Below are 24,787 nucleotides of genomic sequence, written 5' to 3'. Positions count from 1 at the left end.
CCCGCAGTGACGGGTTGGTTCCGCAGGATATTGACGTTTAGCCTCTCAACCCTCCCGCTGATTACCTCGATAATGTCACTATAAATATTAACGGGTATGTTTTGATATGAGTTGAGGATTGGACAATAATTTAGAGCAGGAAAATCGTGTTTGTAGCGTGTGGAAAATAGTGAAAAGTTATAAGTATAAATGGTTTAGACTACTTTTGTATAAACTTTGTATAGTAAATATTCGAATCGATGAAAATTAATGCAACTAGCTTGACTTTTCATAAAACTTGACTTTGTCTTTAAAGTTTTTTAAAAGGAAAGACAGTCAAGATGGGATAACGGGATACCTAAGTGGTGTGACTTGGAGAGCAATTGTCTACTATTTCAAAATAGATGTTTTCCTGCACCAGCGTACAAAATTCAAACCGTAAGCGGTTTGAACATCAAAACTTTAAACATTTCTCCTCTGAATTCGATCAATAAGAACCTGAGATAAGTTGATATTGGCTACGAGCTACGCGCTACGGGCTACGCCGCTACGAGGGGCGCTACGCATAAAACATGGGCTCACCTAACGTGTAAGGTTGTTACCTACATACTTCCTTATTTTTATAGTAGCCTAGTAGGTGAGAGGAAAGTTCCATTTTCTTGTGACAATTTGTATTGTTTAGTATGTTTCTATTTTTATAACCTATCTGAAACTTTAGGTTAGTAAAATGAAAAGCGCGCCATTTTTGTAATAATTAATTTATTTAATAATAAATGTGTAATAAATCGAGTGAAATAAATTATATTTGCCTAACGTGGAATGATTTGTGACTTGAGATAAAATCGCCTTACCTCGGGGAAAGCGATCCATGTGCGATTTCATAATTTCCAAGTTAATAGCCAATAAACACCGCGATTACCGTAAATTCAACTTAATTCCTTGATTTATAGAGCTCATTTTTAAACGGTAATTATCGTCTGTACAATAAAATTTAATTAGCTTTACCAAGAAATCGCTTTCGCCGCAGTAAAACCGTTTAATACAAAAGTACTTTGTTTAATATACAGAAAACTATTATTATATAATTTTTCATTCATACTTTAGTAGATGACTAGATTGAAAAGTAAAGAGATAGTACTACTCGAGTAATTTATTTAAAAAACTGTATCGATTAGGACAAATTCGAATTCGTTATACAAAGTTAGGACTACTATTCGATTCTCAATCTAGTATTTATTTTATTATAAACTTATACTTTGGTGTTTTATTTTGTAGTTCAGAATATTTCCTATAGTTAGTATCACTTTGTGACAAAACAACAACCGGTGTGACGTCAGACTCAACAATATACTTCCAAATGACAACGAGTATGTAAACACTTAGAAACAAAGCCAGCATACGAGTCGCGATCGAAAATGTTCACTACACCGAAACTTTACAAAACTTCCATTAAGTACATTACTTATTGCTTCAATAAGATCTGAGGTGATTAACGAAACAAAACATGACTATGGCACTAGTTTGTCAAACAAAACGCGACTATTTAAATCGATTAAATACATCAAAGTGCTTCACGAGTGTATATGTAGTTTTATTTAAAAATGCGCAAAAGCGTTCATAAAAATCTCTCCACGACACCGAAATGGCATAAAAAAATCACAACAAACACGTTTTGAGCTTAAACACGACACCAAAACATTTGGACAACGAAACGGACACTACAAATTATAATCTAGACATTTATGAATCACAATAATGTATCGATATTTGTTAAGCCTTTAGCATTCGCGAAACTTGCTCATGCTATGAATTCATTTAGAATTGAGTTCGACTAGTTTGTCATCAAGGCATATGTTACAGGACTGAAGATGATTGCATGGGACATATATACACGTGACACTTACAGCCAAGTATACAAATTGAATTACCCTATCAAAATTACCTAAATATAAAAGTATAGGCACAAGAAATTTCATAATTAACGTGTGCAAACACTATATTTTGCGCTATCATATGTGCATCAGGGTGAATACGACAAAGTAATTAATTATTATTAAATATTAATTATAAGAGTTTAATAATGCATTGTTTCAAGTTTGTGTTAACTGCAAATATTATGTGACACGGCATTTCATAGAAATAATTCTGTCAAACAATTGATTTGATTATTATATTTTGTCATATCAAGTTACTGCTTAATAAAGTATAATAATAATCTATATAATTTATTGTGGACGAATTGTAGCACTGTATAGTAATAAGAATCAAAGAATACTCAAAACAATGCATTATTAAACTTTAAACTTCCTTCTAATATAATAATGATATTTTAAAACATTTTATTTAATTTTATACAAAATAATACTGTCACCAATATCTCGAGATAATATAAAGAAAACGTGCACAAGTAGTAATGTAATGTTCAATTCGTTTTCTCTCTTATTTAGTACAACACGAAGCTAGCCGTTTCTAGACATTCAGGCGACAGATATAAATACATAACTATGTTTTACGTTCACTCGGGGAATACTTCAGCTTAAGCACTTTCAACCTTCAAGACGATCCCAGTTTAATATTCAATTCGATTTCGAAAAGGAAATATGATATCGAACTGTATTTACGAACTAGACCACCATTGCGCTATGTTCTCCTGGTACTTTGTATCAGTAGAGATATATGTATTGTTCATCTTGAGCAAATGGATCTTGCAGATTTCATTATGCAAGTAATGTTGCTTCTCAAGTCTCCTGTTACAATGACGAGGTAGTTTCTATTCCTTTACATTTTTAAAACAGCCAAGTATTCTTCAAGTGAACCTTATAATCTACTTATCAAAAATTACTGAAAATTGTGCCATTACAAATACACAATGTTAATAATATTCGTGAAATATTTATTTAATAAGGCAATGTTTTATAGACAGCACTTATAAGGTAGAGACAGATATAATATACCCGCAGAGGTACGAAATAATTCGCCAAATTACCGTTCTTTGTCAACTTGCTCGTCAAATTACTAAAGTTTTGTCAAATTACATTGTTATTCGATTTACTTTTCAATTTGTATGATCATACGAAAATGTTGACAAAGAACATCAAATTCGTCTAATAATAAGGGAAGATTTATAAGGGAAAAGTACTAGGAGAGAAGTAAATGGAAAGGGGTGTAAACCTAATAATTAAAAATTTGAGCATTGTGAAGCTAAGCTCGTGTGTGTAAGCTTAATATTAATATCAATGTTTAATAATGTGTATATATTTATATAATTTGACATCTCGATTAATAAAATGGAAAATATTTCACAGCCCCAAATAAAAATAAACCTAACGACAACACAAGTACACATGAAACACAGATACGTGACACAACGTAACAATCTAACTTAAAAATATACAAGTAAAATATTCTTCTCTTAAAATCGACCTTATCCCTTTGTACTTTAGGATTAGAATTATATGCGAGGAATAGGCTACAGATAATTAGGTCGTTTTTAAGAAAATAATACTCGTTACAAACTAAGCTATTGTATGTCTTTAAATAAGGTCAATTGATAGCATTGCCATGACAGTTTTGGCACAGTTATTAGAAAAAAGGATAAAGTGCACATAGTGTGCTTTATGATATTTTGTTGTTTACTTATAATATTTTAAGATAATATATTTAGGAACTGTTTAGATACACTGGACAGAATTGAATATTTATAATTTTCTGTATTTCATTTATCTACCTAGGTGACAAAAATTAAGCCGTATAATCGTAGAGATTGTCTGTTAAAAGCTATACTGGAAATATTTTGTAGTATTTTATTAACATATACATGTTTGTTTTAGAACAACCCTTGTATTCCTCCATAAATAAGTTAGCGGTATCAAGAGACAACAATACGGAACAGCGTTCAATGCTTCCCATGTTTCTAAACAGTTTAACTAATCAGTAATATATAGTACATAGAAGACAAACAAACATACAATATTATATAAAATCGTCAGGTATATAAGAACAGTATTTAACAATCAGTCTCAAGCCAATACATGCGGAATCCCAATGTTAATTTAATTAAATATACACGGTCGCTCACAACTGCAGTATCTATTGTTAAAGAACAAAGAAAATGCTGCGATTATTTGTTTGTCCCCGATTTATTGAGGTCAAACACTATTATACAGTTTGACTATCACGCAGTATTCGCGCTTTATTTTAACTGCGTGTCGAACAAATAAACATTTCGTTGTGCCAACGAGGAAGACCGAAACGTTTGTTGTTCTTTGTTTCACAACAAAACGTACCGATATACTCCCGTCCCCAGTCACGCGATCTGTCACTGAGCTGCCTGACGACTGACTAACAGATACTGCAGTTGTCAGCGAGCACAATACAACTTACTGCTAAAGTCTACCAAAGAGTTGGTCCGTCTGTTAAAATATAATATAGAGAAGCGTTCCCCGAACACAAATCAAATATCCATTGAAACGTCGAAGCGTCGAAGCTCTTTAACCAAACAGCAGGATAGTTACATAGAAACCTTGTTAACGAAAGTAGCAGTAGTAGAAACACGATCTCAATTGTAAGAGACATAGAGTTCATTTCACTTTGCCACGAGCCATATGTAAGAGGCGAAACGAGCAATTTTCGACAATTCTCTGATTCCGAGCATATTAGAGTTTTAAGAACGGAAGTAGAGGAAATGGGCACTAGCTGTAACCGTTCCAGAACTGCTGGAGTAACGAGAACGTGTTACACGAACTGACTATTATTTGTATTTATAGAATATCCACACTCACTAAGCAGAGGTAAAAGTTGAGTAGTGGTCTGTTTGCTGAAATTATTTTGTGTTATTTAACACGCAGCATGCGCAATGTTGGGGGCGTAATATTTAGGCGGGAGAGCTCGGAATGTGCGAACTGTCGATCTAGGTGGCTCACATGCGCGACATGATCATGTACCGTCCGTCGGAGAGCAGCTCGCGCGTGTCGGACGGCGAGCCGGGGCTGAGGCTGGGCGCCACGGACGGCGACGAGTACGTGTCCTTGTTGAACTTGCCGAGCCGCGCGCCGCCCTCCGACGCCACCGACACCTCCTCCTCCACGATCTGTTCGAGCGGCAGCTCGCGCATGGCGTCGCCGTTCAGCGCCAGCGCGTTCACGAAGCCGTGCGCGCGCTCCGGCGGCGGCTCCGTGTACGTCTCCGTCACCGTCTCCGGCAGCACCTCGCTGGCGCGCGCTCGCCGGGCGTTCTTCGTGCGCATGCCACCTGTCTCCGCGTCACGCTCCAGTCGGTGACCAGACCGAGATCTCGTCAGCTGCCTCTGTACGTAGTCCTCTAGTGCATCTTCCTCGCTCTTCATCAAGTATTTGTGCAATATGATCAGAAACACGCCGATCGCCACTGCGAACATCCCGGAACAGACTAGTTCGTTGAACCAGCTGACAGAACCGACGGTGCTCCAGGACGTGACGTTGTCCGGCAGGAAGCCGGAGCCCAGCAGGAAAAGGCCGAGCACCAGGAACACCACGCCCAGGTGGAGCATACCGACCGTTGAGACGACCTCATTCTCGGTGGGGTGGGGCTTTCTGAAGCGGCGTCGTTCGAGGCTGCCGGTGGAGCAGTGCGGGGAGGTGACTCCCGACTCTGAGGACTGTAGCGAGTAGCGTCGCTCGCGCGCGCGCTGCTGCTCGGCGCGACGCTTGCGCTCGCGGCGGATGGCCAGCGCCGAGTGCAGGCCCACCGCGTGCATCCTGCAAGCACGGGCACGGGTGAGTGTCTGTGTGCAGCGGCGGCCGCAGGCGCGGGCGCGCCTCAGCGGCCGTCGACCCGTGCCCGTGCCCGGCCGCGCAGGAAGGAACTTGACGTGCGCTGCTCAACTGCGCAGCATTCTCAACACTCAGTTACTTAGACTACTTAGACTAGCGCCCGCCGTCTCAATACAATGCACTTCTTATGTTTAACATCAAGTCCGTTCCTACTTATTATACACATAGTTATAATAATAACAGTTTCCTATACAGTAACATTGTTGAATCTGAGTCACTTATATCAAGTAAAATAAAACCATTATGTGAAAGTGGTTATCAAAAAGCATGTCACGTATTAAACTCCGGAACATACAGCGACACTAATATTTGGCAAATGTCCCTGTAATACGGCGTGAGTCGATGACGGCGCGTGTAGCGAGCCCGTGCGACATTTCCAGAGGTCCGGGTCACAATGACGGACCCCTGTTAAATTATTCACGGGAGTCGTCCTCAATTTGCGCAGCTCTTCGTGGAAGGGAAAACTTTTAGCTTGTCCAAATATACATTAACTACATCAAGGGGAAATATAATTTAAGGTCCGGGGCTTTGTAATTTCTGAAATTATTAATAAGCTTACTCCATCTTTGCTTTATTCAATTTTGAAAGCTTGTGTACGTAAATATGGCCCATAATTCCGTCTATTTTAGTTCAATCTCTTTACATAATATATACCCACCAAAATTTAAATGAAAGCGAACCAACAAAACATGTACATATGTACAAGAGATGAAGTGAAGAGTTCGTGACGTCACACAAACTAGTACAAAGCCCCGGTTCCAGCTGTCCCGAGTGTGACACATTGAAGCGCCTCACTGAATGCTGGCGTTTGAATGAAGCCTTGTAACTGAAAGCCTGAAAGCGCCTGAATTTCATAATGTAGCCAGAAATGTTTGAATAAACACGGTGATGTTAAGGGTCTAGTTTTCATGTTTGTGAATAATTACATTACCTATTTATACATCATTTGGGGTTATGGCTCGCTTTCTCTTAATGAGCGCGAGGAACATTCGAGTATTGTACCTATGTGGAGGGATTACGTTGAACAAAATGCAAATGCTTAAATTCAACAACATACGGAAAAGGTTTTTAATTGTTACAATCTGAATTGAATCGTGAGATAATCTAGTTTACTTATAATATTTACTAGCTGTTGCCCGCAACTTCGTCTGCGTGGGGCATATAGAATAGTCAAAATACTACTTATCCCGTAGGTGCATTCTTTCACGTGACAGTATAATTAGGATTAGCACTTAGCAGTCACATAGATTCATTGATCAAGGTTGTGTTGTGGATGTGACCATTTATCTAAACAAAAGAAGTAAAGTTTGTGACGTTGTGAATATCTCTGGATCTAGTCAGCCAATTTGGAAAATTATTACGTATGGTGCGTAAGTAATTTTCACAGGAAACAGCTATAATCTATGTCTATATGCTTTGAGTCTGACAAAGCTGTCATTTGTACATTTTCTGCAGCTGCCGCGACTAATCAGAAGCCAGAAAGTCTGTCAGTCTTACCATAGATATCGTCTTGTGTAGTTGACTGGATTGAAGATAGGTAGATAGGTAGTCGCTCCAAGCAAAATATTGGTACTCAAACAGATTCGGTTACTGGAAGCCAACACCAACATAGTTGGGGAATAGCTGGATGGATGATAAAATGAGTCATCATCATCAGCAGGCGCATAGGGTAGGATAGTTTCACTACTGGGGAGAAACACTTGTATGACGGGGATTTTCTGTGCACTTACTCGCTATGATAAGGCTGACCCCACATTAGGCGTGCGTGATCCTCGGGCGTGTGAGTAGCGCGGGCGTCGCGAGCGTGCTGCGTGAACGTCGCGTTTTGCTGCCCTGCGGCCTGTGTGAAGAGTCCAAGCGACGCGCTCGCGGCGAGCACGCGGCGCTCGAGTTGCGTTCTTACCCCTTCGCCCGCTATCCCCGCCGCCCGCTAAACGCCTTAGCAGTTAAACGTCAAGGAGATCGGCGCGTGCAAGCCGCGAGCGCGCTGCAAATGCCGCAGGGCAGCAAAACACGACGGTCACGCAACGCGCTCGCGACGCACGCGCGGCGCCTGCGCTACTCACACGCCCGAGGATCGCGCACGCCTAATGTGGTGGCCTAAGCCGGGACTCCACCGAAATGTTTGCATTAGTTCACGAATAGGCAAAATGTACGTATCTGTGCGAGTCCACTTCATGTGTTCGTACTTGAAACCTGCAGTTTTGCCAAGATTTTCAAAATGTACGCTCGCAATTTGCCATTTCTTGGTGGAGCCAGCAAATCAAAAGAAACATAAGTGTTGTATACTGTGCGTCACTACCGCACACCGGGAAAATTTCGCTATTGCGGAGGACGTTTATATACCATATTTTGTGTCACACGTAAACAGGACGACAGTAAGTATCCACCGAAACACTGTCAAAGATCTGATGAACAAACAAATCAGACCTGACTTGGTCACCTGGGGCCAATCAGAGCTCTATGAAGCGATCATACGCTTTGGCTCCTACTGTTATTGTGGTTTCTGAAAATTTAATCACCTCATTCAACGATGAATGTAATTCTGATGGTACTATTAAGAACACTTGCTTAGCGCAGAAGCTGACGCTAGCAGGTCAAGACTTTTGACTTCTCGAATAGGATACCATTGGTTTTTGTGCAATGCACACCTGCAATGCATTCTGGATTAGGATAGGATATAGGTGGATAGGATTTGCAACAGATAACAATTCTGTCTTTGTGATTAAATGACATCAAACGTAGTTTTATATAAAAGGTGTTTTTTTAGACTTGGCTCGGGTCTTACTGAGACTGTTCGTAATCGTGAACAGTGTATTTGCGATCAGAAGTTGAAAGTAAACTTGTCTCTGGTATGCGGCGCGTAATTTGTACGTTTTCAGACGCATAAAGCATTTTACGTGTGTATAGTATTAAATCGAGAAAGCTCCCATTTCTTATCTGCACTTTGTATCTGGGCTTGTTTTTAAAGCTACAGAATCCTACATTACCTACCTCACGCTTAGCAGCGCCTGCGAGAGATAGATCCTCATTTCTTCTAGGATTAATTTTACATATTTTGCATCAGAAAAAATAATTAAGGTCTACTTAATACTACTCACTCAAAGTAATTTGTTTTAAGGCCACCACATTAGTGGAAGATAAGCTAAACTATGTTTATGAAAAAATCCTGATATGAACTCCATCTGTAACTTTAAATGATAAGTAATTGTTCCACTAAAGTCATCATTTTTGACATAATGTTCAAAAAATAATTTAGATGGCACCGTTTTAAATTTGGCCGAGAACTATTAATTTTCCTTTCATCAAGGTAATAATTATAGTTAGATTTTGATGTGGCACGGCAAACTGACAAACACAATTGAAATGTCTATCGAAAAATTACACTTCGTGTTAAAATATGTGAATTACGGAAAATACACAACTCCATCTGTTGAAATAATAAACCTCTATAAAGAATGTATGGTAATATTGTCATTTACCACCTCGCTCCTTTGACAAATTGATGATGTATTTTATTTACCACAGATGGAGCTACTTTAACCTTGGCTAAACAAAATTTTCATTTTTTTTTTTCTTCCGAAGTTACTTATAAAAGTGTGATTTTCTGTGTAAAGATTAATAATAGGCCGATCAACTAATATAAGTACAACATTCAAATGTACAGTTTTGACAAATAGATTGCGTGTCGTAATATTTTACATCTTGAATTCACAAAATTAATAATATCTTTTGATAGAGTGAATCGATTTCGATGAAACAAAAACTAAGTAATACCCCAAGTTACGTAGAATTTGTATATAAGCATTGTCTGCATTTAATTCGTAGATTTTACGTGAATCCCGAACAAACAAACAGATAAACAGACAAACAGACAAAAATTACAAAAATGATGGAAATGGGTTCTGTTAGTTATCCTTTAACATGCTGGCTATTTTTTTTGTCAATTTCTTCAATGTACAAAAATTACTTTTCTACAGATTTATTATATGTATAGATGTCACAAAAACCTAGCGAATGATTCATAACAAATGTATGACCGTCCATTACCGAGCCTTCGCCAGCAGTTCAGAAATCCTGGATACTTGCCAACCAGCAGTACTGTTAATCATTTCTACTGCTGCATAAATACTGAACTAGTTAACTGGTTTACTGAGTCGTTACTTATCCCTATCTGTAGTTAGATGGAAAATATTGTAACTACTGCTACTTACGTTCTTTAGTTTTATATTTAGTATGGAGCTGTTTTTGTGGCTTAATTATAAGTACAATATGTAGTTTATCAGTTGCGTTTTGCACCCATAAAACAAGCTAATAAATAGCATACCATGACACTAACCGACTGTGTGAGTAGGGGGTCGCGATATTTTATAAATATTTATTTATTTAATATTGCAAACAAAGATAAATGGTTCACGGACGTAAATAAAAATGATGCTGTATGTATGCTATATCTTATGTATTTATTTATTTCAATGGAACTGGGTAATCAACCATGAAAATAACAAATACTTACACCAATACCTCTGAATATACGTTTATGTCATAGTTCAATCGTTCAAAGGAATCTTCAAACAGGTAGTGCCTTTGTCCGCAGTATCTAAAATGACATTGCACTGAATGCAACAGTTTCTAGGAACGGAAACACTGATCGGTAATTGGCAAACATATAGACAGACCCTCTTGACATGGCCATTCTCTGAATGTAGCTAAGGTACTAGGAGATCAGAGGATGTGAGAGTTTCCTTTCAATAGGTTTCTGTACCTATTTGGTACCTACATGTTTCGACGTTTGTAAGCAAAGTGATATTGATGATAGGTTATGAAAGAAAGAAGGAAATAAGTTAAATACATTGTAGAAGTCGAAGATTAAATAAAAATATGTAGGTTTAACTGAGTATGTGTACCTACTAGAGGTAGCGATGAACGAGTGTCATGTTTTCACATAATTGAAGATTCTAAACGCAACATCGTGAAAGTGTAAGTTTCAACCGCAAAGAATTTACACGCTAAATGAGTTTCACTTGAACGCTAAGCTTGAATAACTCTAAAACGATTTAGTTCTAAAAGCAATTGGTCTGGAACTTGAACATTACACGTAAACGTTACCTCAAAGCAAACTTATCAGCCGTTGACTACAAAGCAAGCAATTTTATCCGTCTGTGCAAACGAGCCTTTGCGCGCACCGCGGAGCAACTCGGCGCGCGCAATTAAAGTCGACCTATGTAAATACCACTTTTAAACTTACGGAAAAGCAGAATTGTTCTTTATTTTCTTTTCGGTTACTTGAGGGACGAATATTGGACGGTGTAGGCGAAACAAAAGCGGGTGCACAAGGTTGTGAGACCTCTTTGTTAGTGATAATTGTTAGGGCTTACTTTTGTGTGGGGCTTTTGCCAAATGGGAGACGTTTTAGATTTTTTTAAATGACGTAATTTTGGGCAAAATCTAGACGAATATTATGATTCAACACACAAAGAAATAAAATCAAACACTTGTATTAAACGTCGCGTTGTTTCTCCAACAATATGTCGCCAACAGATAAATCTTATTGGCAGCAGTACTTGGCAAGCTGCCACCCATCCCAGGCTTAGCCCGAAGCCTGTTGCCGATCCCAAGGGGGTTGATGAGGGGCGGGAGAGGGGTATCTAATATCTGTCTAGACGGAAAGCCTTTGTGCAGTCGAGTCAAAGATGGCTGCACTTGAAGCCCTTTGGCTTATCGTAAATCGTAATGAGCTGTGTTAAATTTTGTTTTATTTTGACGGAAAAGGGAATCTTCCACAACACGATAATAATGTGTGAAAACTCGTGAAAAAGTGAGGTTAAATAATACATTCCTTGTAAGCGTGAGAAAGTAGATTATCTGAAAGTACTAGGGCGCCAAAACTTAGTAGCAGGTAGCACGTATCGTCAATCATCTCTATCTTGGCAACCCAAGTCGCAAGTTAAGTCTCTATAAATATTCTACAGGGTCTTTAAGCACTAATAGTTCTCATAACCACGCCTTTTACTACTTTGTGGTGCAAAATGGAAATTCAGACTTTCTGTGTGCCTAGTACCTAGAACATTATTCTAATGGCCTAGTTGGCGGGACTCCAAATGTATTGTTTTTACTAGCTCCACTATAAGGCAGAAATTCTTAAAGGGGACTATTGTAAGTGTTTAGAAGATATGAAACAGGCTTGTTGGTAATATGTTTTTTGTCCAATACGCGGCCATTTTTTTCTCTTGCTTTTTTAAGACTACATACTCGAGCCAAGTGATTTGGGGTGGAAAGGCCAAAAAAGATTTATTATGGTTATGGTTCAGTCCAGACATATTCGCAAAAGGTTTGTGATTTAAATAAGTAATTCCCGAAAACTGTTGTTTTTTCCTGAAGTGTCCTTAGGAAATCGTAATCGTAAATAGTCCCAATGGTGCTGCTTCCTTTTAAGAACGAAAGACAAACCTTCTTCACCAATAAAGCCATCAAAATATATCTCAAGTACATCGTATTTACACAAACACCCCTTAAAACCCTCTCTTTGTTGCGTTAGAACGTAAAAAAAGACAGGATGGCCATCCACTTAGTAGCGAGGGGCGATAGAAGCCGTCATTAGCTGCCAATAGCCCATCAATTTATCAGCACTCATCGGCTCCACGGAAAGGGTTCCCAATCGTAATTAATCCTGATATTATCCGAAGTGGGTCTAAAGTATCGAATTCGTTTAATGATCAGTCGACCTCGTTAAAAGCTTGGGAGATATTTTTAGCTTGTTCAAAATGTCAAAATGTATTTTTAGTGTTGTTTACAAAACATTGCGTTATTGATAAATAAGTAGGTGCAAGAAATGTTTTGCTCTCAAGTTTTCAGAATCGATTATGTCATTGTTATTGATTATTCCTGAACTTTAAACGGTTCGTGTTTATTTTTGTATTTTCTTGTAGGTGTAAAATAAGCATGTTTGGAAAATCTATTTTGGATATTTTGTTTACTTGATTTTTGTACCATTAGTCCGACAGGTACCTGTGACATGATTATAACATGGACTTCGTAATAATGTCATCACTATCCAAGGTTGAAATTTTCATTCTCTGAAGTGCATTTCAATTAGCCGTACGTACGTAAAATATCAGTAGATTGAACCTAACCACACAGCTTTTATTCACATAACACCTATCGTTAATTGCATTCCACAACGAGTAGGCAAACGTTCAATATAGTTAACCGAAGCGAGTTACTGAACTGTCGGCGTAGTACTAACTATTGATTACGGTACACAAACAATTTAACTTTAATCTATTGTTCAAACAGCCGTTTACGTGGCATTCATCCTACGTTTTTCATTATCTACTAAACGTTAAGTCTATAAAATAAGAGCAGAACATTATCAATCATAGTTATTACTATCTGAGTGAGCAAGATGAACGATTTGTTGAATGTAAACATTCAGATCTTTACGTATTCTGTGCCGAAATAGGTGAGCAGACTGTGAGACGCCTAATTTTAAACTTGGAACGCCACAGTCTAACTAAGCTGCTATATAAATCTATGCAGTGGTTCGAGTTGAACGTTTTCACAAAACAATGTTGCGGTTTGGTAACGTGAAATGGGCGGGTCTACTGTGTTGTTTTACTTCTCTGTTTTTTGGCCTATTTTTTTAATGCAGACAGAGCATTTTTGTTTTGTTGTTTTTGCGCGGTCCTTTTTCTTCCGTGCATGTTGCGTTCCATCGAGGTTGTTTAGTAGACGTAGTAAGTAAATGCATATCACAAATTCGCATATGATGTAACAATTGCTCATCTACTACTGCCATTCAATGCAATTTTCATACGGCTTCCATGTGACCTAGATATATCTAGTAACTACTTCTATGAGTTTTATCCGTCTGTCATACCTATTTCATAACATAGTATATTTAGTTAACGAGTATTTGGAATATCCTTATTGATTAACAATTTAGACCAATATTTATATGAGGGGCATATATTTAAAACTACGATATCTGTCCCACTTCTCACAATTCCCAACTCTGGGCAACACTTACATATTTAAACTTGTACCTGCACCTTCCGAGTTCTCATGCGACCCTAGTTATAGTAGTATGTCTCGTGGGGGAGAAAGTTAGCTATTGCACTCTGCATTAGTTTTGTGCACTCAGAACTTTAATATTTGATTTATTGTTTTGGATGAGTTTAAATGTCGATAGTTATTTACACTAATGGTTCTACATTTATGGGGGTTATGAAACTTTAGGAATCGCGATCGATCAGATAGACGAACATGCTTACTTTTTCTAGCTATTCATTCATTTAAAAATACATCACCAAATAGTTTTGAAGTGAAAAAAGCAATCTCAAAATCTTTCACTTTAGACATGATAGTTTCCATTCCATTTTAAATTGATTCAAGAAAACTAGGGTTTAGTGAACAAGATTAATGGCATAAAGTATTCAGTGGTCAGTCAGGTGTGTAACTTGGCCCGTGTCGCCGCCAGGTGGCGCCACGCTCGACCGGGCACTGGCCAACCGCCAACATACTTATAGTACCCTAGTACTTTACTGGAGTTAGGATTTGCTTGAATTATTATTGAAATCATTTGTTTCAATCGGGGAGGTCTGAAAATTCGAAGTAAGAAATATTACGTTTGAATAATAGAGACTTATTTTTTTGGGTACCATCAGTTCAGTACGTAAAATAAAGGCGCCAAAGGTCCACCATTCCATTAGCAGTACGAAAAAAATGCTAGTAAACATTTGAGTAATTAACATAGCCCACAGAACGAGTGCCGCTGGCAAGAGAAACGTACATGCGCAGAATTAATTAAAACATCCCATTTTTGGATTAAACTCCACCGCAAATATGAATGTGAGCTTTTCATTTTGAAACGAAATGTGTTGGTTTTACGTACGGTGCCTGGTAAAAGTTATTGATTAAACTTTTAAAAAGATTATGGTTTTCGTTCGAATCAATTTGGTAGACTATGTTGTTAGCATAGTTGCTTACAATAATAATACTATTTTGTATCAGTATCCACTATTTTCTGCGCTCCTGGTTCACGGGGCAGTTACTGCTAGGTATTCACTACAGGAATGAAAATATTTTTTTCGAATTTTCGTTAATAATTTATACCTAAATGATTTTTTAAATGGTATTATGCAATTTTTCATGAAATTGTTTCATTGTATCACAAACCTATCATTGTAGCCAAAATAGATAGACCCAACAGTCCGAGTCAAAAATATAAATCAACTAAAATTATATAGATAAACAACCATGAAATATAATAAAATTAATACACGCAATAAATACCACATAAAAATAACTCCAACAGCTATAAACATCGATGTTTAACCATTAAAATATAAATGAGACCCTAATTCCATAACTAGCCGTGTAGCGACGGCTTAAGAATACGTATGTCGCTACCCCTTCTTCCAGTGGGTGTCGTAGAAGTCGACTAATGGAGTAAAGAATGCACCGAACACCAGTGTGAGAGAAGGAAAACTCGGAAAAAAACCCTCTATCAACCCGTCTGGCCAGCGTGATAGCAGTAGGCTAAATACCTTCATGAGCAGCACAAAAAAGCCACGGCCCCTAGTTCCCGGCAGTCCCGCTATTCCCGGTCACGGTGGCGACCGTGGTTACGGTGGGACAGGGGGTGCGAAGAATCTCCGGGTTACGGGAGGCCACCAAACTAAACTGACTCTTGCGACGTACAACGGCCGCACGCTACGGCTTGACTCGCATCTGGCGCAACTCGAAGTGGAACTTGGGAAGATTAGGTGGCACATATTAGGGTTATGTGAAGTTCGAAGAGAGGGGGAGGACACCATAACCCTCGAATCAGGTCACCTAATGTACTTCCGAGAGGGAGACCAACAATCCCAAGGTGGCGTTGGGTTTCTGGTTAATAAGTCCCTAGCTGATAACGTTGTGGAGGTGTCTAGTGTGTCGAACAGGGTAGCGTACCTTATCATAAAGCTCACCGATAGGTATAGCCTCAAGGTAGTGCAAGTGTACGCACCGACCTCGACACATTCAGACGATGAAGTGGAGGATATGTTTGATGATATATCAAGGGCCCTCCACTTCACTACAAAGACCCATTACACCGTTGTCATGGGGGACTTTAACGCTAAAGTGGGAGTACAGATTTGCGGCGAATCGGCAGTAGGATCCCATGGATTTGGAAGCAGGAATCATAGGGGGCAAATGCTCGTCAACTTCCTCGAACGCGAGGGGCTCTTTTTGATGAACTCCTTTTTCAAAAAGCGGCCCCAAAGGAAGTGGACGTGGCAAAGCCCCGACACTATGACTAAAAATGAGATTGACTTCATCATGACGAACAAGAAGCACATATTCAGAGACGTCTCCGTGATCAATAGGTTTAATACCGGGAGCGATCACCGACTTGTCCGAGGCTCTCTGAATATCAACTTCAAGGCCGAACGTTTCCGTCTGATGAAGGCCAGGCTCCGACCAACACTGCTCCAAACCATGACAGGATCTGAAACGTTCCAGTCACATTTGGAGAACCGATTTGCCGCCGTGGAAACCACAACAGACGTTAACCAGAACCACGAATATGTGGTTCGGATCCTCAGGGAGGAAGGTTCGAGATTCTGTAACATGCAGCGTAAGGGCAAGAAATCAAAGCTTTCGGAAGAGACATTAGGACTTATGAAGAAACGACGTGAAAACCCGCCTGTCACTTCGTCAGCTAAGCGAGCTCTAAACCAAGAGATCAACAAGCACGTACGACGCGACCTCCGGTGCTCCAATACTCTTGCCATTGAAAGAGCAATTGAGCTGAATCGGGGGTCAAAGGTGTTCGTACAATCTCTTGGAAGAAGCCACTTGACGAAGCTGACCACAGCAAGCGGAGAAGTCGTTTCTTCGGTGCCGGCAGTCCTTTCGGAAGTGGAAAATTTCTATGGCCGGTTATACGCATCGCATGCATCCCGACCTGATCCCGGAAATGAGGATTCTAGGGCCACATTAACACGCCATTTCACCGAAGACCTGCCAGAAGTCAGCAGTGGCGAAATCGAGATCGCTCTGAGACAGCTCAAAAATGGAAAAGCCCCTGGCGAGGATGGCATTACAACAGAGCTACTAAAAGCAGGAGGAAAGCCCGTACTGGGGGAGCTCCAGAAGCTTTTTAATGCCGTCCTGTTTGAAGGGAGAACTCCAGAGGCGTGGAGTAGGAGTGTTGTCGTCCTGTTCTTCAAAAAGGGAGACAAAACCCAGTTGAAGAACTATCGACCCATTTCCCTCCTAAGCCACGTCTATAAGCTGTTCTCAAGAGTGATCACGAACCGACTTGCGCGAAGACTCGATGAATTCCAACCACCGGAGCAGGCTGGGTTTCGGAGCGGATACGGCACCATAGACCACATCCACACAGTGCGGCAGATTATACAGAAGACCGAAGAGTATAATCAGCCCCTGTGTCTAGCATTTGTGGACTATGAGAAGGCCTTTGACTCGGTTGAAATCTGGTCTGTTCTGGAGTCCCTGCAGCGTTGTCAAGTAGATTGGCGATACATCCAAGTGATGAGATGTCTCTACGAAGCCGCTACAATGTCCGTCCAAGTACAGAATCAGCAAACAAGGCCCATACCGTTGCATCGAGGAGTGAGACAAGGGGATGTTATTTCCCCGAAACTGTTCACTAATGCAATGGAGGATATGTTCAAGACGCTGAACTGGAAAGGACGCGGCATCAACATCAATGGCGAACACATCTCTCACTTGCGATTTGCCGACGATATCGTCATCATGGCGGAAACGCTGCAGGACCTACAACAGATGCTGAACGACCTGGCTGAATCTTCTCTACGCATCGGCCTACGGATGAACTTGGACAAAACCAAGGTCATGTTCAATGAACATGTTCTACCGGAACCGATAGCGATACACGGCGCCGTTCTCGAAGTTGTTCGGAAATATGTTTACCTCGGGCAGACATTGCAGTTAGGTAGAAACAACTTTGAGGACGAGGTGAATAGGAGAATTCAGTTGGGTTGGGCTGCATTTGGGAAGCTACGTCGAGTCCTAACATCGTCGATCCCACAGTGCCTAAAGACAAAAGTCTTCAATCAGTGCGTCCTACCTGTCATGACTTACGGAGCCGAAACGTGGACACTGTCGGTGCGGCTGGTTCACAAGTTTAAAGTCGCTCAGCGGGCTATGGAAAGGGCTATGCTCGGCATTTCTCTGAGGGATCGCATCAGAAATGAGGTAATCCGTCAGAGAACCAAGGTCATCGACATAGCCCACCGAATCAGCAAGCTGAAGTGGCAGTGGGCTGGCCATATTAGCCGAAGAACCGATAACCGTTGGGGTAAACGAGTTCTGGAGTGGAGACCACGCCTCGGCAAACGTAGTGTAGGACGTCCTCAGGCACGGTGGAGTGATGACTTGCGCAAGGCGGCTGGCAGGAGCTGGATGCGAGAAGCCGAAAATCGATCTCAGTGGCGTGCACTTGGAGAGGCCTATGTCCAGCAGTGGACTGCGATAGGCTGATGATGAATTCCATAACCAGTCCAGCTATAAATATTTATTATAATATCCTTAACACCCGGCCGGGTGAATGATCAGAACTGAGTCATAACCCAGTCTCACTGATTGATATACCATCGACTCTGGAGAGGTTTATTTGTACGCCAGACAGATGATCACCAGATACATTTGTGAAGTCAAATATTTTCATTTATAAACTTGTTTAATCATTTATTCTACCTAGTTTTTTCCCAACTATGTGGGGATCGGCTTCCAGTCTAACCGGATGCAGTTGAGTACCAGTGTTTTACAAGGAACGACTGGTTATCTGACCTCCTTAACCCAGTTACCCGTAACGACTGCCCAAGATGTTCAAATGACAGCGGGGATCTACAATCTATCGTGCCCTTCGAAACACCGAGTACATACCAAACATTGACAAATACAAACTAAACATTGACCAGTTGCTGACTAATACAATGGAAAGTTTCAACTGGCGCATTTCAACAACGTTGTCTAACAACTACGATTGCAAATATCCAGGTTACACAGTAATGGACATCAAACTATTAATACACGTCGTTCAATCGGGCGATACAATAAAATGTGAGCGTTACATCGCTGTGTTTATATGTGCCAATCGTGCGTCACTGCGTTTCCTGGTCGTGTTGTATTGTAAACACTGGAACTAGGTCGTTAGGGCTTTGCTGCACGACCTGAATTTGTATCGGTAGGTACGGAAATCAGATGGTTTTTCTAGATTAATGGGGAAAATCTTTTTTTCAGAAGGCCGAAAGTCTGATGTTTAGACTGGTGTTTAGGTGCAGATTAGGACTAGCAATTAATTAAATAGCTTATTTTGATAAACCAGCATTAGGCAGTGAATTAAATCTGAAACCCAGCAAATGCTGTGTAAAGAAAGTTACCTACTGTTTTTATTTTAGTTCTCCTTTGATTAAACTTCAAGATAAATAATTCCCTGTAAAGTCGCCTAGTTACCAGTGCACAAGTTTCTCCAAAATGTAGGAAATTAGATGGTTTCTAGATAAGAATTTTCCATTCCTATTTCTATTCGTTTCAATAATACGAAGAATATTCCAGTAGCTAAGGTATTATAAAGATACACCACTTGATGAACAAGTACTAGGAAACCATATTCTAAAGGATGTCGATGTCCTTAACCCTTCTTTATAGACTAATTTTCACTTACCACGGTATACTCGTATAAAAACACACGTAGGTATATTTGCAGCTAAAGCTCGAATGGAAATTGTGTGGGAGTTTTAACATAACAGCACTTCTGTGAAAGGACTTCTAGACTGCCATGTGTAATTGGATGTTCGCTCAATTATTACGTTCTAGTTTTTCACTGAAAAGTTTTATCTATACTAACATTATAAAGAGGAAAACTTTGTTTGTTTGTTTGGTTGTAATGAATAGGCTCAAAAACAACTGGACAGTTTTTAAAAATTCTTTCACCATTCGAAAGCTACATTATCCACGAGTAACATAGGCTATATTTTATCCCGGTAGTAGTTACCACGGGACGCGGGTGAAACCGCGGGAAAACGGCTAGTTTTTTATATTCGTACGATTCTTAATCGTAACAAAAAAGTTCGTGACAGACTGAAACTAAAATTCAAAGTATAGTTTAAGATGTTTCCTATTCGTTGTACTTTTCTTCCAAAAAATGCACTAGGCTAGGTAGGTAGGTAGGTATATAATAACGTCAAAATGAGGCTAAATACTATAGTTACAAGAACATAATAGATAGGTACTGTTGTAAACTCAGCTCTCGCGATGTAACCGGGTCGACCTACCCGTGCCAGTGACATAATTCTCTGATATCCGTGTCTCCCTACACGTGTAGCAGCTTTGATGTAGAGTGCTTTATAGTCGATCTGAACTCTTCATTTTTTATGAGATCCCGGTGCAGCTTGGTAATAAAGGGGCCATATGGCAGATGAACGGTTTCGCAATGTTGTTGGTGAAAATATGGATAGTATAAATGTATTGTGTCAAAAATTGCTTTTTAACTATCACAGGAAAAGTATCTAAGGCTATATTTTTTTCATTCACGTCAGAAATAAACATTATCAGCCTTACTTATAAACGTGAATTAAATAATAAGTAATACTTAAGGGCTGTTTAAGAAAATTCTTACTTATAAACGTTGCTTAAGCATGTCTAAACTAACATTTAATCACTACTTAAGGCTTTAAGTATTATTATTTTTAGCCCATACTGTCCCACTGCTGGGCAAAGGCCTCCCCATCTTGCTTCCACATTTCTTGATCTTTCGACCGAGCCCACCAGTCTCGACAATAGGCGTCAAGGTCGTCACGCCATCTCTTCCGGGGCCTACCCCGCCTGCGGTGTCCATCCTGAGGTGTCCACTGAGCGACGATAGTGGCCCATCTTTCCGGATGCATTCGGCTGACGTGTCCGGCCCAGTTCCACTTTAATATTGCCGACTTTCGGCCCACATCAGCGACTCCCGTTTTGGAACGTATGTCGGTATTTCGTACACGATCAGTTCGTCTAATACCTAAAAGGCTACGTTCCATCGCTCTTTGGCAAACCTTGAGCCTGGACTTCTGACACTCGGTGAGGGACCAGGTTTGCGCACCATAGGTTAGGACGGGCAAGATACACATGTCGACTAACTTTCGTTTGAGTGAAAGGGGAAGGTCCCCTTTCATGTAGTGTTTCATGGACCAGTAGCTCTTCCAGGCGTTCTCGATGCGGCGATCGATTTCTTTCTCTTGCCTGTTATCGAAGGAAACTAACTGGCCCAAGTAGATGTACTCGTCGACATAGTGTAGAGCTTGCCCATCTACCTCAACATTACCTTTCGTGCTGTTGGTCATCGTATGTGTCTTGCTCATGTTCATTTGAAGTCCAACCTCTCGGCTTGCCCTGCTCAGGTCTTGGAGCATTTCTTGGAGCTCTGCTGATGTAGACGCAAAAAGAACGATATCGTCAGCAAACCGCAAATTTGTCAGCCTTTTGTTACCGATGACGATGCCTTTAGATGTCCAGGGCACGGTGAGCTTCCTGAAGACTTCTTCTAGTGTACAGGTGAATAGATTAGGGGAGAGCGGATCACCCTGTTTTACGCCCTTCTCTATTAAAAATGATGGACCAGAGGAAAGTACTTTAATCGATGCAGTGCTGGCCCTGTAGACTTCTTCCAGAAGCTTTATATATGTCTCATTTATTTCTTGTGCGCGTAAGGATGTAAAAATCGCCGTGTGTTTGAGACTGTCAAAAGCCTTGGAATAATCCACGAAAGCCAGGTACAACGGTTTGTGGTACTCATTATATTTTTCTATTATCTGGTTTAGTGTAAAGAGATGGTCGGTCGTGGAGAAGGAAGGGCGAAATCCAGCCTGTTCAACTGGTTGATGCTTGTTTAGTTGGCCTCTTATGCGGTTATGTATAACTTTAATGAACAATTTATATAGGTGGGAGATTAGGCTTATAGGTCTATAGTTATTAATTTCGGATTTGTCGCCTTTTTTGTGGAGGAGAATGATATTGGAGTGGGCAAATTGTTTTGGTATCTGACCGGAATACAAAATAGAGTTGAAAAATTTTATGATGTGGGGTGTTAAAGTGCTTTTGAATAGTTTCAGTATCTCGGTGCTGATACCGTCGTCTCCAGGACTTTTGCTATATTTGAGGCTTTTTAAAGCTATATCGATTTCGCCCCTAGTGATGGGTGGGATAGTGTCAGGGCAGAGGTATTCAATAGGGTCTGAGGGTCGTGAAGAATCTGTATATAAAGTTTTGTAAAATTCAGTACATATTTGGGTTATTTTATCTCTGCTATGTTGTTTAACACCATCTTTGTCGCGCAGACATGTCAGCCATGTTTTGTTCCTAGAAATGCCATTTTTTGCCGATCTAAGTGATCCACCTCGCTCTAAAGCAGTTTTGATTAATTTTGTGCTATAATTTCTTATATCTTTGCGGATATTTCTTTTTACTTGCTTGTCCAAATTCCTGTATTCATCTGTTTGCCAAACTGTGTCTGTCCTTTTATTAATCAATGATATTGTGTCCTTACTCAATTTATTTGTTTTTTGCCTATTTGTTTTTATTTTGTTTGTTGCTGTTTTTATGCATTCTTTAATGGTATCATATTGTGCTTGTGGGTCATGTGTTCTATTGTCCAGTATATCGAAACTATTTTTAAGATCTAATTCAAAGTTTTCCCAGTTGCCAAGTAGGATTTGTTTACTTAAAGATTTTATTTGCTTGCAAAATAGTTGTTGTCTATGAATTTTAAAGTCAAATATTAGTCTTGCTCGAAGAGGTCGGTGGTCGGAAGAAAATTTTATTTTATTTATAATCCCAACATCTTTTATTGGGTGCTTGCAGGAAGATAATATAAAATCAATTTCGTTTTTTGTTCTACCGTCTGGAGACATCCATGTCCATCGACGCTGTGGCTTTTTTGTAAAGAAGGTGTTGCTGACGCTCAACATTTGGCCGAAGGCGAACTGAAGAAGACGATTGCCCCTCTCATTGCGAGTTCCTAAGCCATGTGGGCCGATTATTTGGTCGTTATTTGGTCGTTTATTTGGTCGTGGCTTTAAGTAATGATTAGTTAAAATTTTGCTTAGAAGGTGATTAGAGATTTTTATAAGTAAGGGGGTATGCTTTCAATTTTTTGGTAAAAAAATAACCTCACTTTAATTACGACTTAATTACACCAGTTTCCTAAAACACGGTCTTAAAATTTAAATATTCGGCATCAAAGTACCAGGGCTATATAAGAGTGAGGGGATGAATGCGGTAGCTCGGCGCATTTCCGCGGGGATACGTTTTAAAAGCAATTGGAGCGTGGCTGAGATCCCTCTGCGTGCTAGCTCGACGCTAACCCACATAAAATTAATATTACATGGCGTACTTGTACGAGTTCTTTTATTTTTAAACGAAATATTATGGTCGCCTAGTAGGTTAAGTGCTCCTTTTAAGAAGCTAAGGTAGTAAAACAAAAGCAATTACTTAATTTATAATTCTAGTCTTATCCCACACATGAGAACTTTTTACGATAACAATTTTGTTGGTTTTAATTTTTCTTTTAACTTAATTATTTCTTCTACGTTTTATATTCTTCGACTTCATGTGGACTGTTAGCTAAATTCTAATAAAGCCATTGACCTCCTTCACTAATAATGTTGTCTATCTTTTATTCGGTATGTCCTTCAAGCGCTAACAGACAAATATTGACCGCACGCACTATGTCCGACATTGTTCTGGTGCCCGCGTCACGGGGGTAAAAACCTCATCAGTTCATATTAGCACAGATATACTACGTCTGTTTAGCTTATACAGACTATATCAATGATTCATGCGTTTGCGAGTAAAAGCATTGTGAGATGGTTTATGTGGCAATCTGACGAATCTGAGATTAGGAATAATGAAAAAGTTGTGTGAACGTTTCTTTTTAATTTGCGAGTGGAAGTCTGAGTACCTAAAAACAATTGCAATGTTTATTTTAAATAGCTTTACCATCATAAGTTTCCTTGAGGACAAGTACTCCTATCAACAGCATTTTCTTTCAGTAAATTGGTAAGCTCCTGTCACTTTACAAGTATTGCTCACAATAACATTTTACAAAGCTTTTGAAAAGGCTTCCATTGTTGTCATCCAAGACAAGGGCATAAAAAAGAACCTTCTTGTACCCTTTGTAATCTCGTTACAAAGGGAAGGCAAGACCAGGCGCCCATAGATTAAAGGAAATTGCACGCCGCTGCGATGATCGGACGCGATCGTAATCGTCCGCCCGCGATCGTCTGTGGACGACGGCGAATCGTACCCGCGATAAGCCTTATTGAGACACCATTACCCGGCTCTGATCATATTTTATCTGTTACCGATTTGATAATGAAATGTCATTCCCGTGAACTGTTCTACAAAGAAAAGCTGGTAATTTATATGTGCATACGTACTGATTGTACGTTACGTACTAGAGCGTTACCGAGCAAAACTGTTAACATACAAGCAAGCTTTATAAGAACAATAAAACGAGAGGGGAGCAATAAAACTTTTACTGAGTCCTCAGGTTTAATTGTATAAAAGTAAGTTTGTTTCAGACGCGAGTAAGTGGTCGGACATGCAGCGTTTTCATTCTTCTGTATTTCTTTACAACTATAAACTATCCTACAACCAACTATGAATTACACATTTACTAATGTGAACTAGTGGGATTATCTAAGTAAACCAGATACGTCAATGTAACATTTCGGCTATTGAATTTGCTTTGAACTGGCATTTCGCATTCCCTTTGCAGTCAGAGCTCAATCAACGTCACATGTATGTGTAAACATTCCATGACGGATCCCGCCCATCCGCCATTTTGTCCGGCTAACGTTAACAGGGATTCGACAAAAATCCAAACGCAGCAAATAAAAATCCCGGGGGTTGAGGTCGGTAACCTATTGTCCCGGGTCGACTATAGTGGTTAAGAGAAAAATATACTGTAGAATTTACATAAG

General features: G+C 39.8%; 2 protein-coding genes across 3 annotated transcripts in view; both read right to left on the bottom strand.

Annotated features, from left to right (window-relative positions):
- The window catches only part of LOC124632994, a 40,702-nt gene that overhangs the window by 11,269 nt on the left and 4,646 nt on the right, over nucleotides 1-24,787 (bottom strand). The gene's annotated exons all lie outside the window — the stretch shown is intronic.
- Nucleotides 4,859-24,787, bottom strand: part of LOC124632993 — a 54,174-nt gene continuing 34,245 nt past the window's right edge. The window contains exon 2 of the mRNA XM_047168058.1: nucleotides 4,859-5,714. Coding sequence (XP_047024014.1) covers nucleotides 4,898-5,713 — 816 coding nt within the window. The 5' untranslated portion in view covers nucleotide 5,714 and the 3' untranslated portion in view covers nucleotides 4,859-4,897. The remainder of the gene's footprint in view (nucleotides 5,715-24,787) is intronic.

The sequence above is a fragment of the Helicoverpa zea genome, chromosome 9 (assembly GCF_022581195.2).
Source record: "Helicoverpa zea isolate HzStark_Cry1AcR chromosome 9, ilHelZeax1.1, whole genome shotgun sequence".
Classification (NCBI taxonomy): Eukaryota; Metazoa; Arthropoda; class Insecta; order Lepidoptera; family Noctuidae; genus Helicoverpa; species Helicoverpa zea.
The sequence above is the reverse complement of the archived record's forward strand: the minus strand, read 5'-3'. Positions and strand labels throughout refer to the sequence as shown.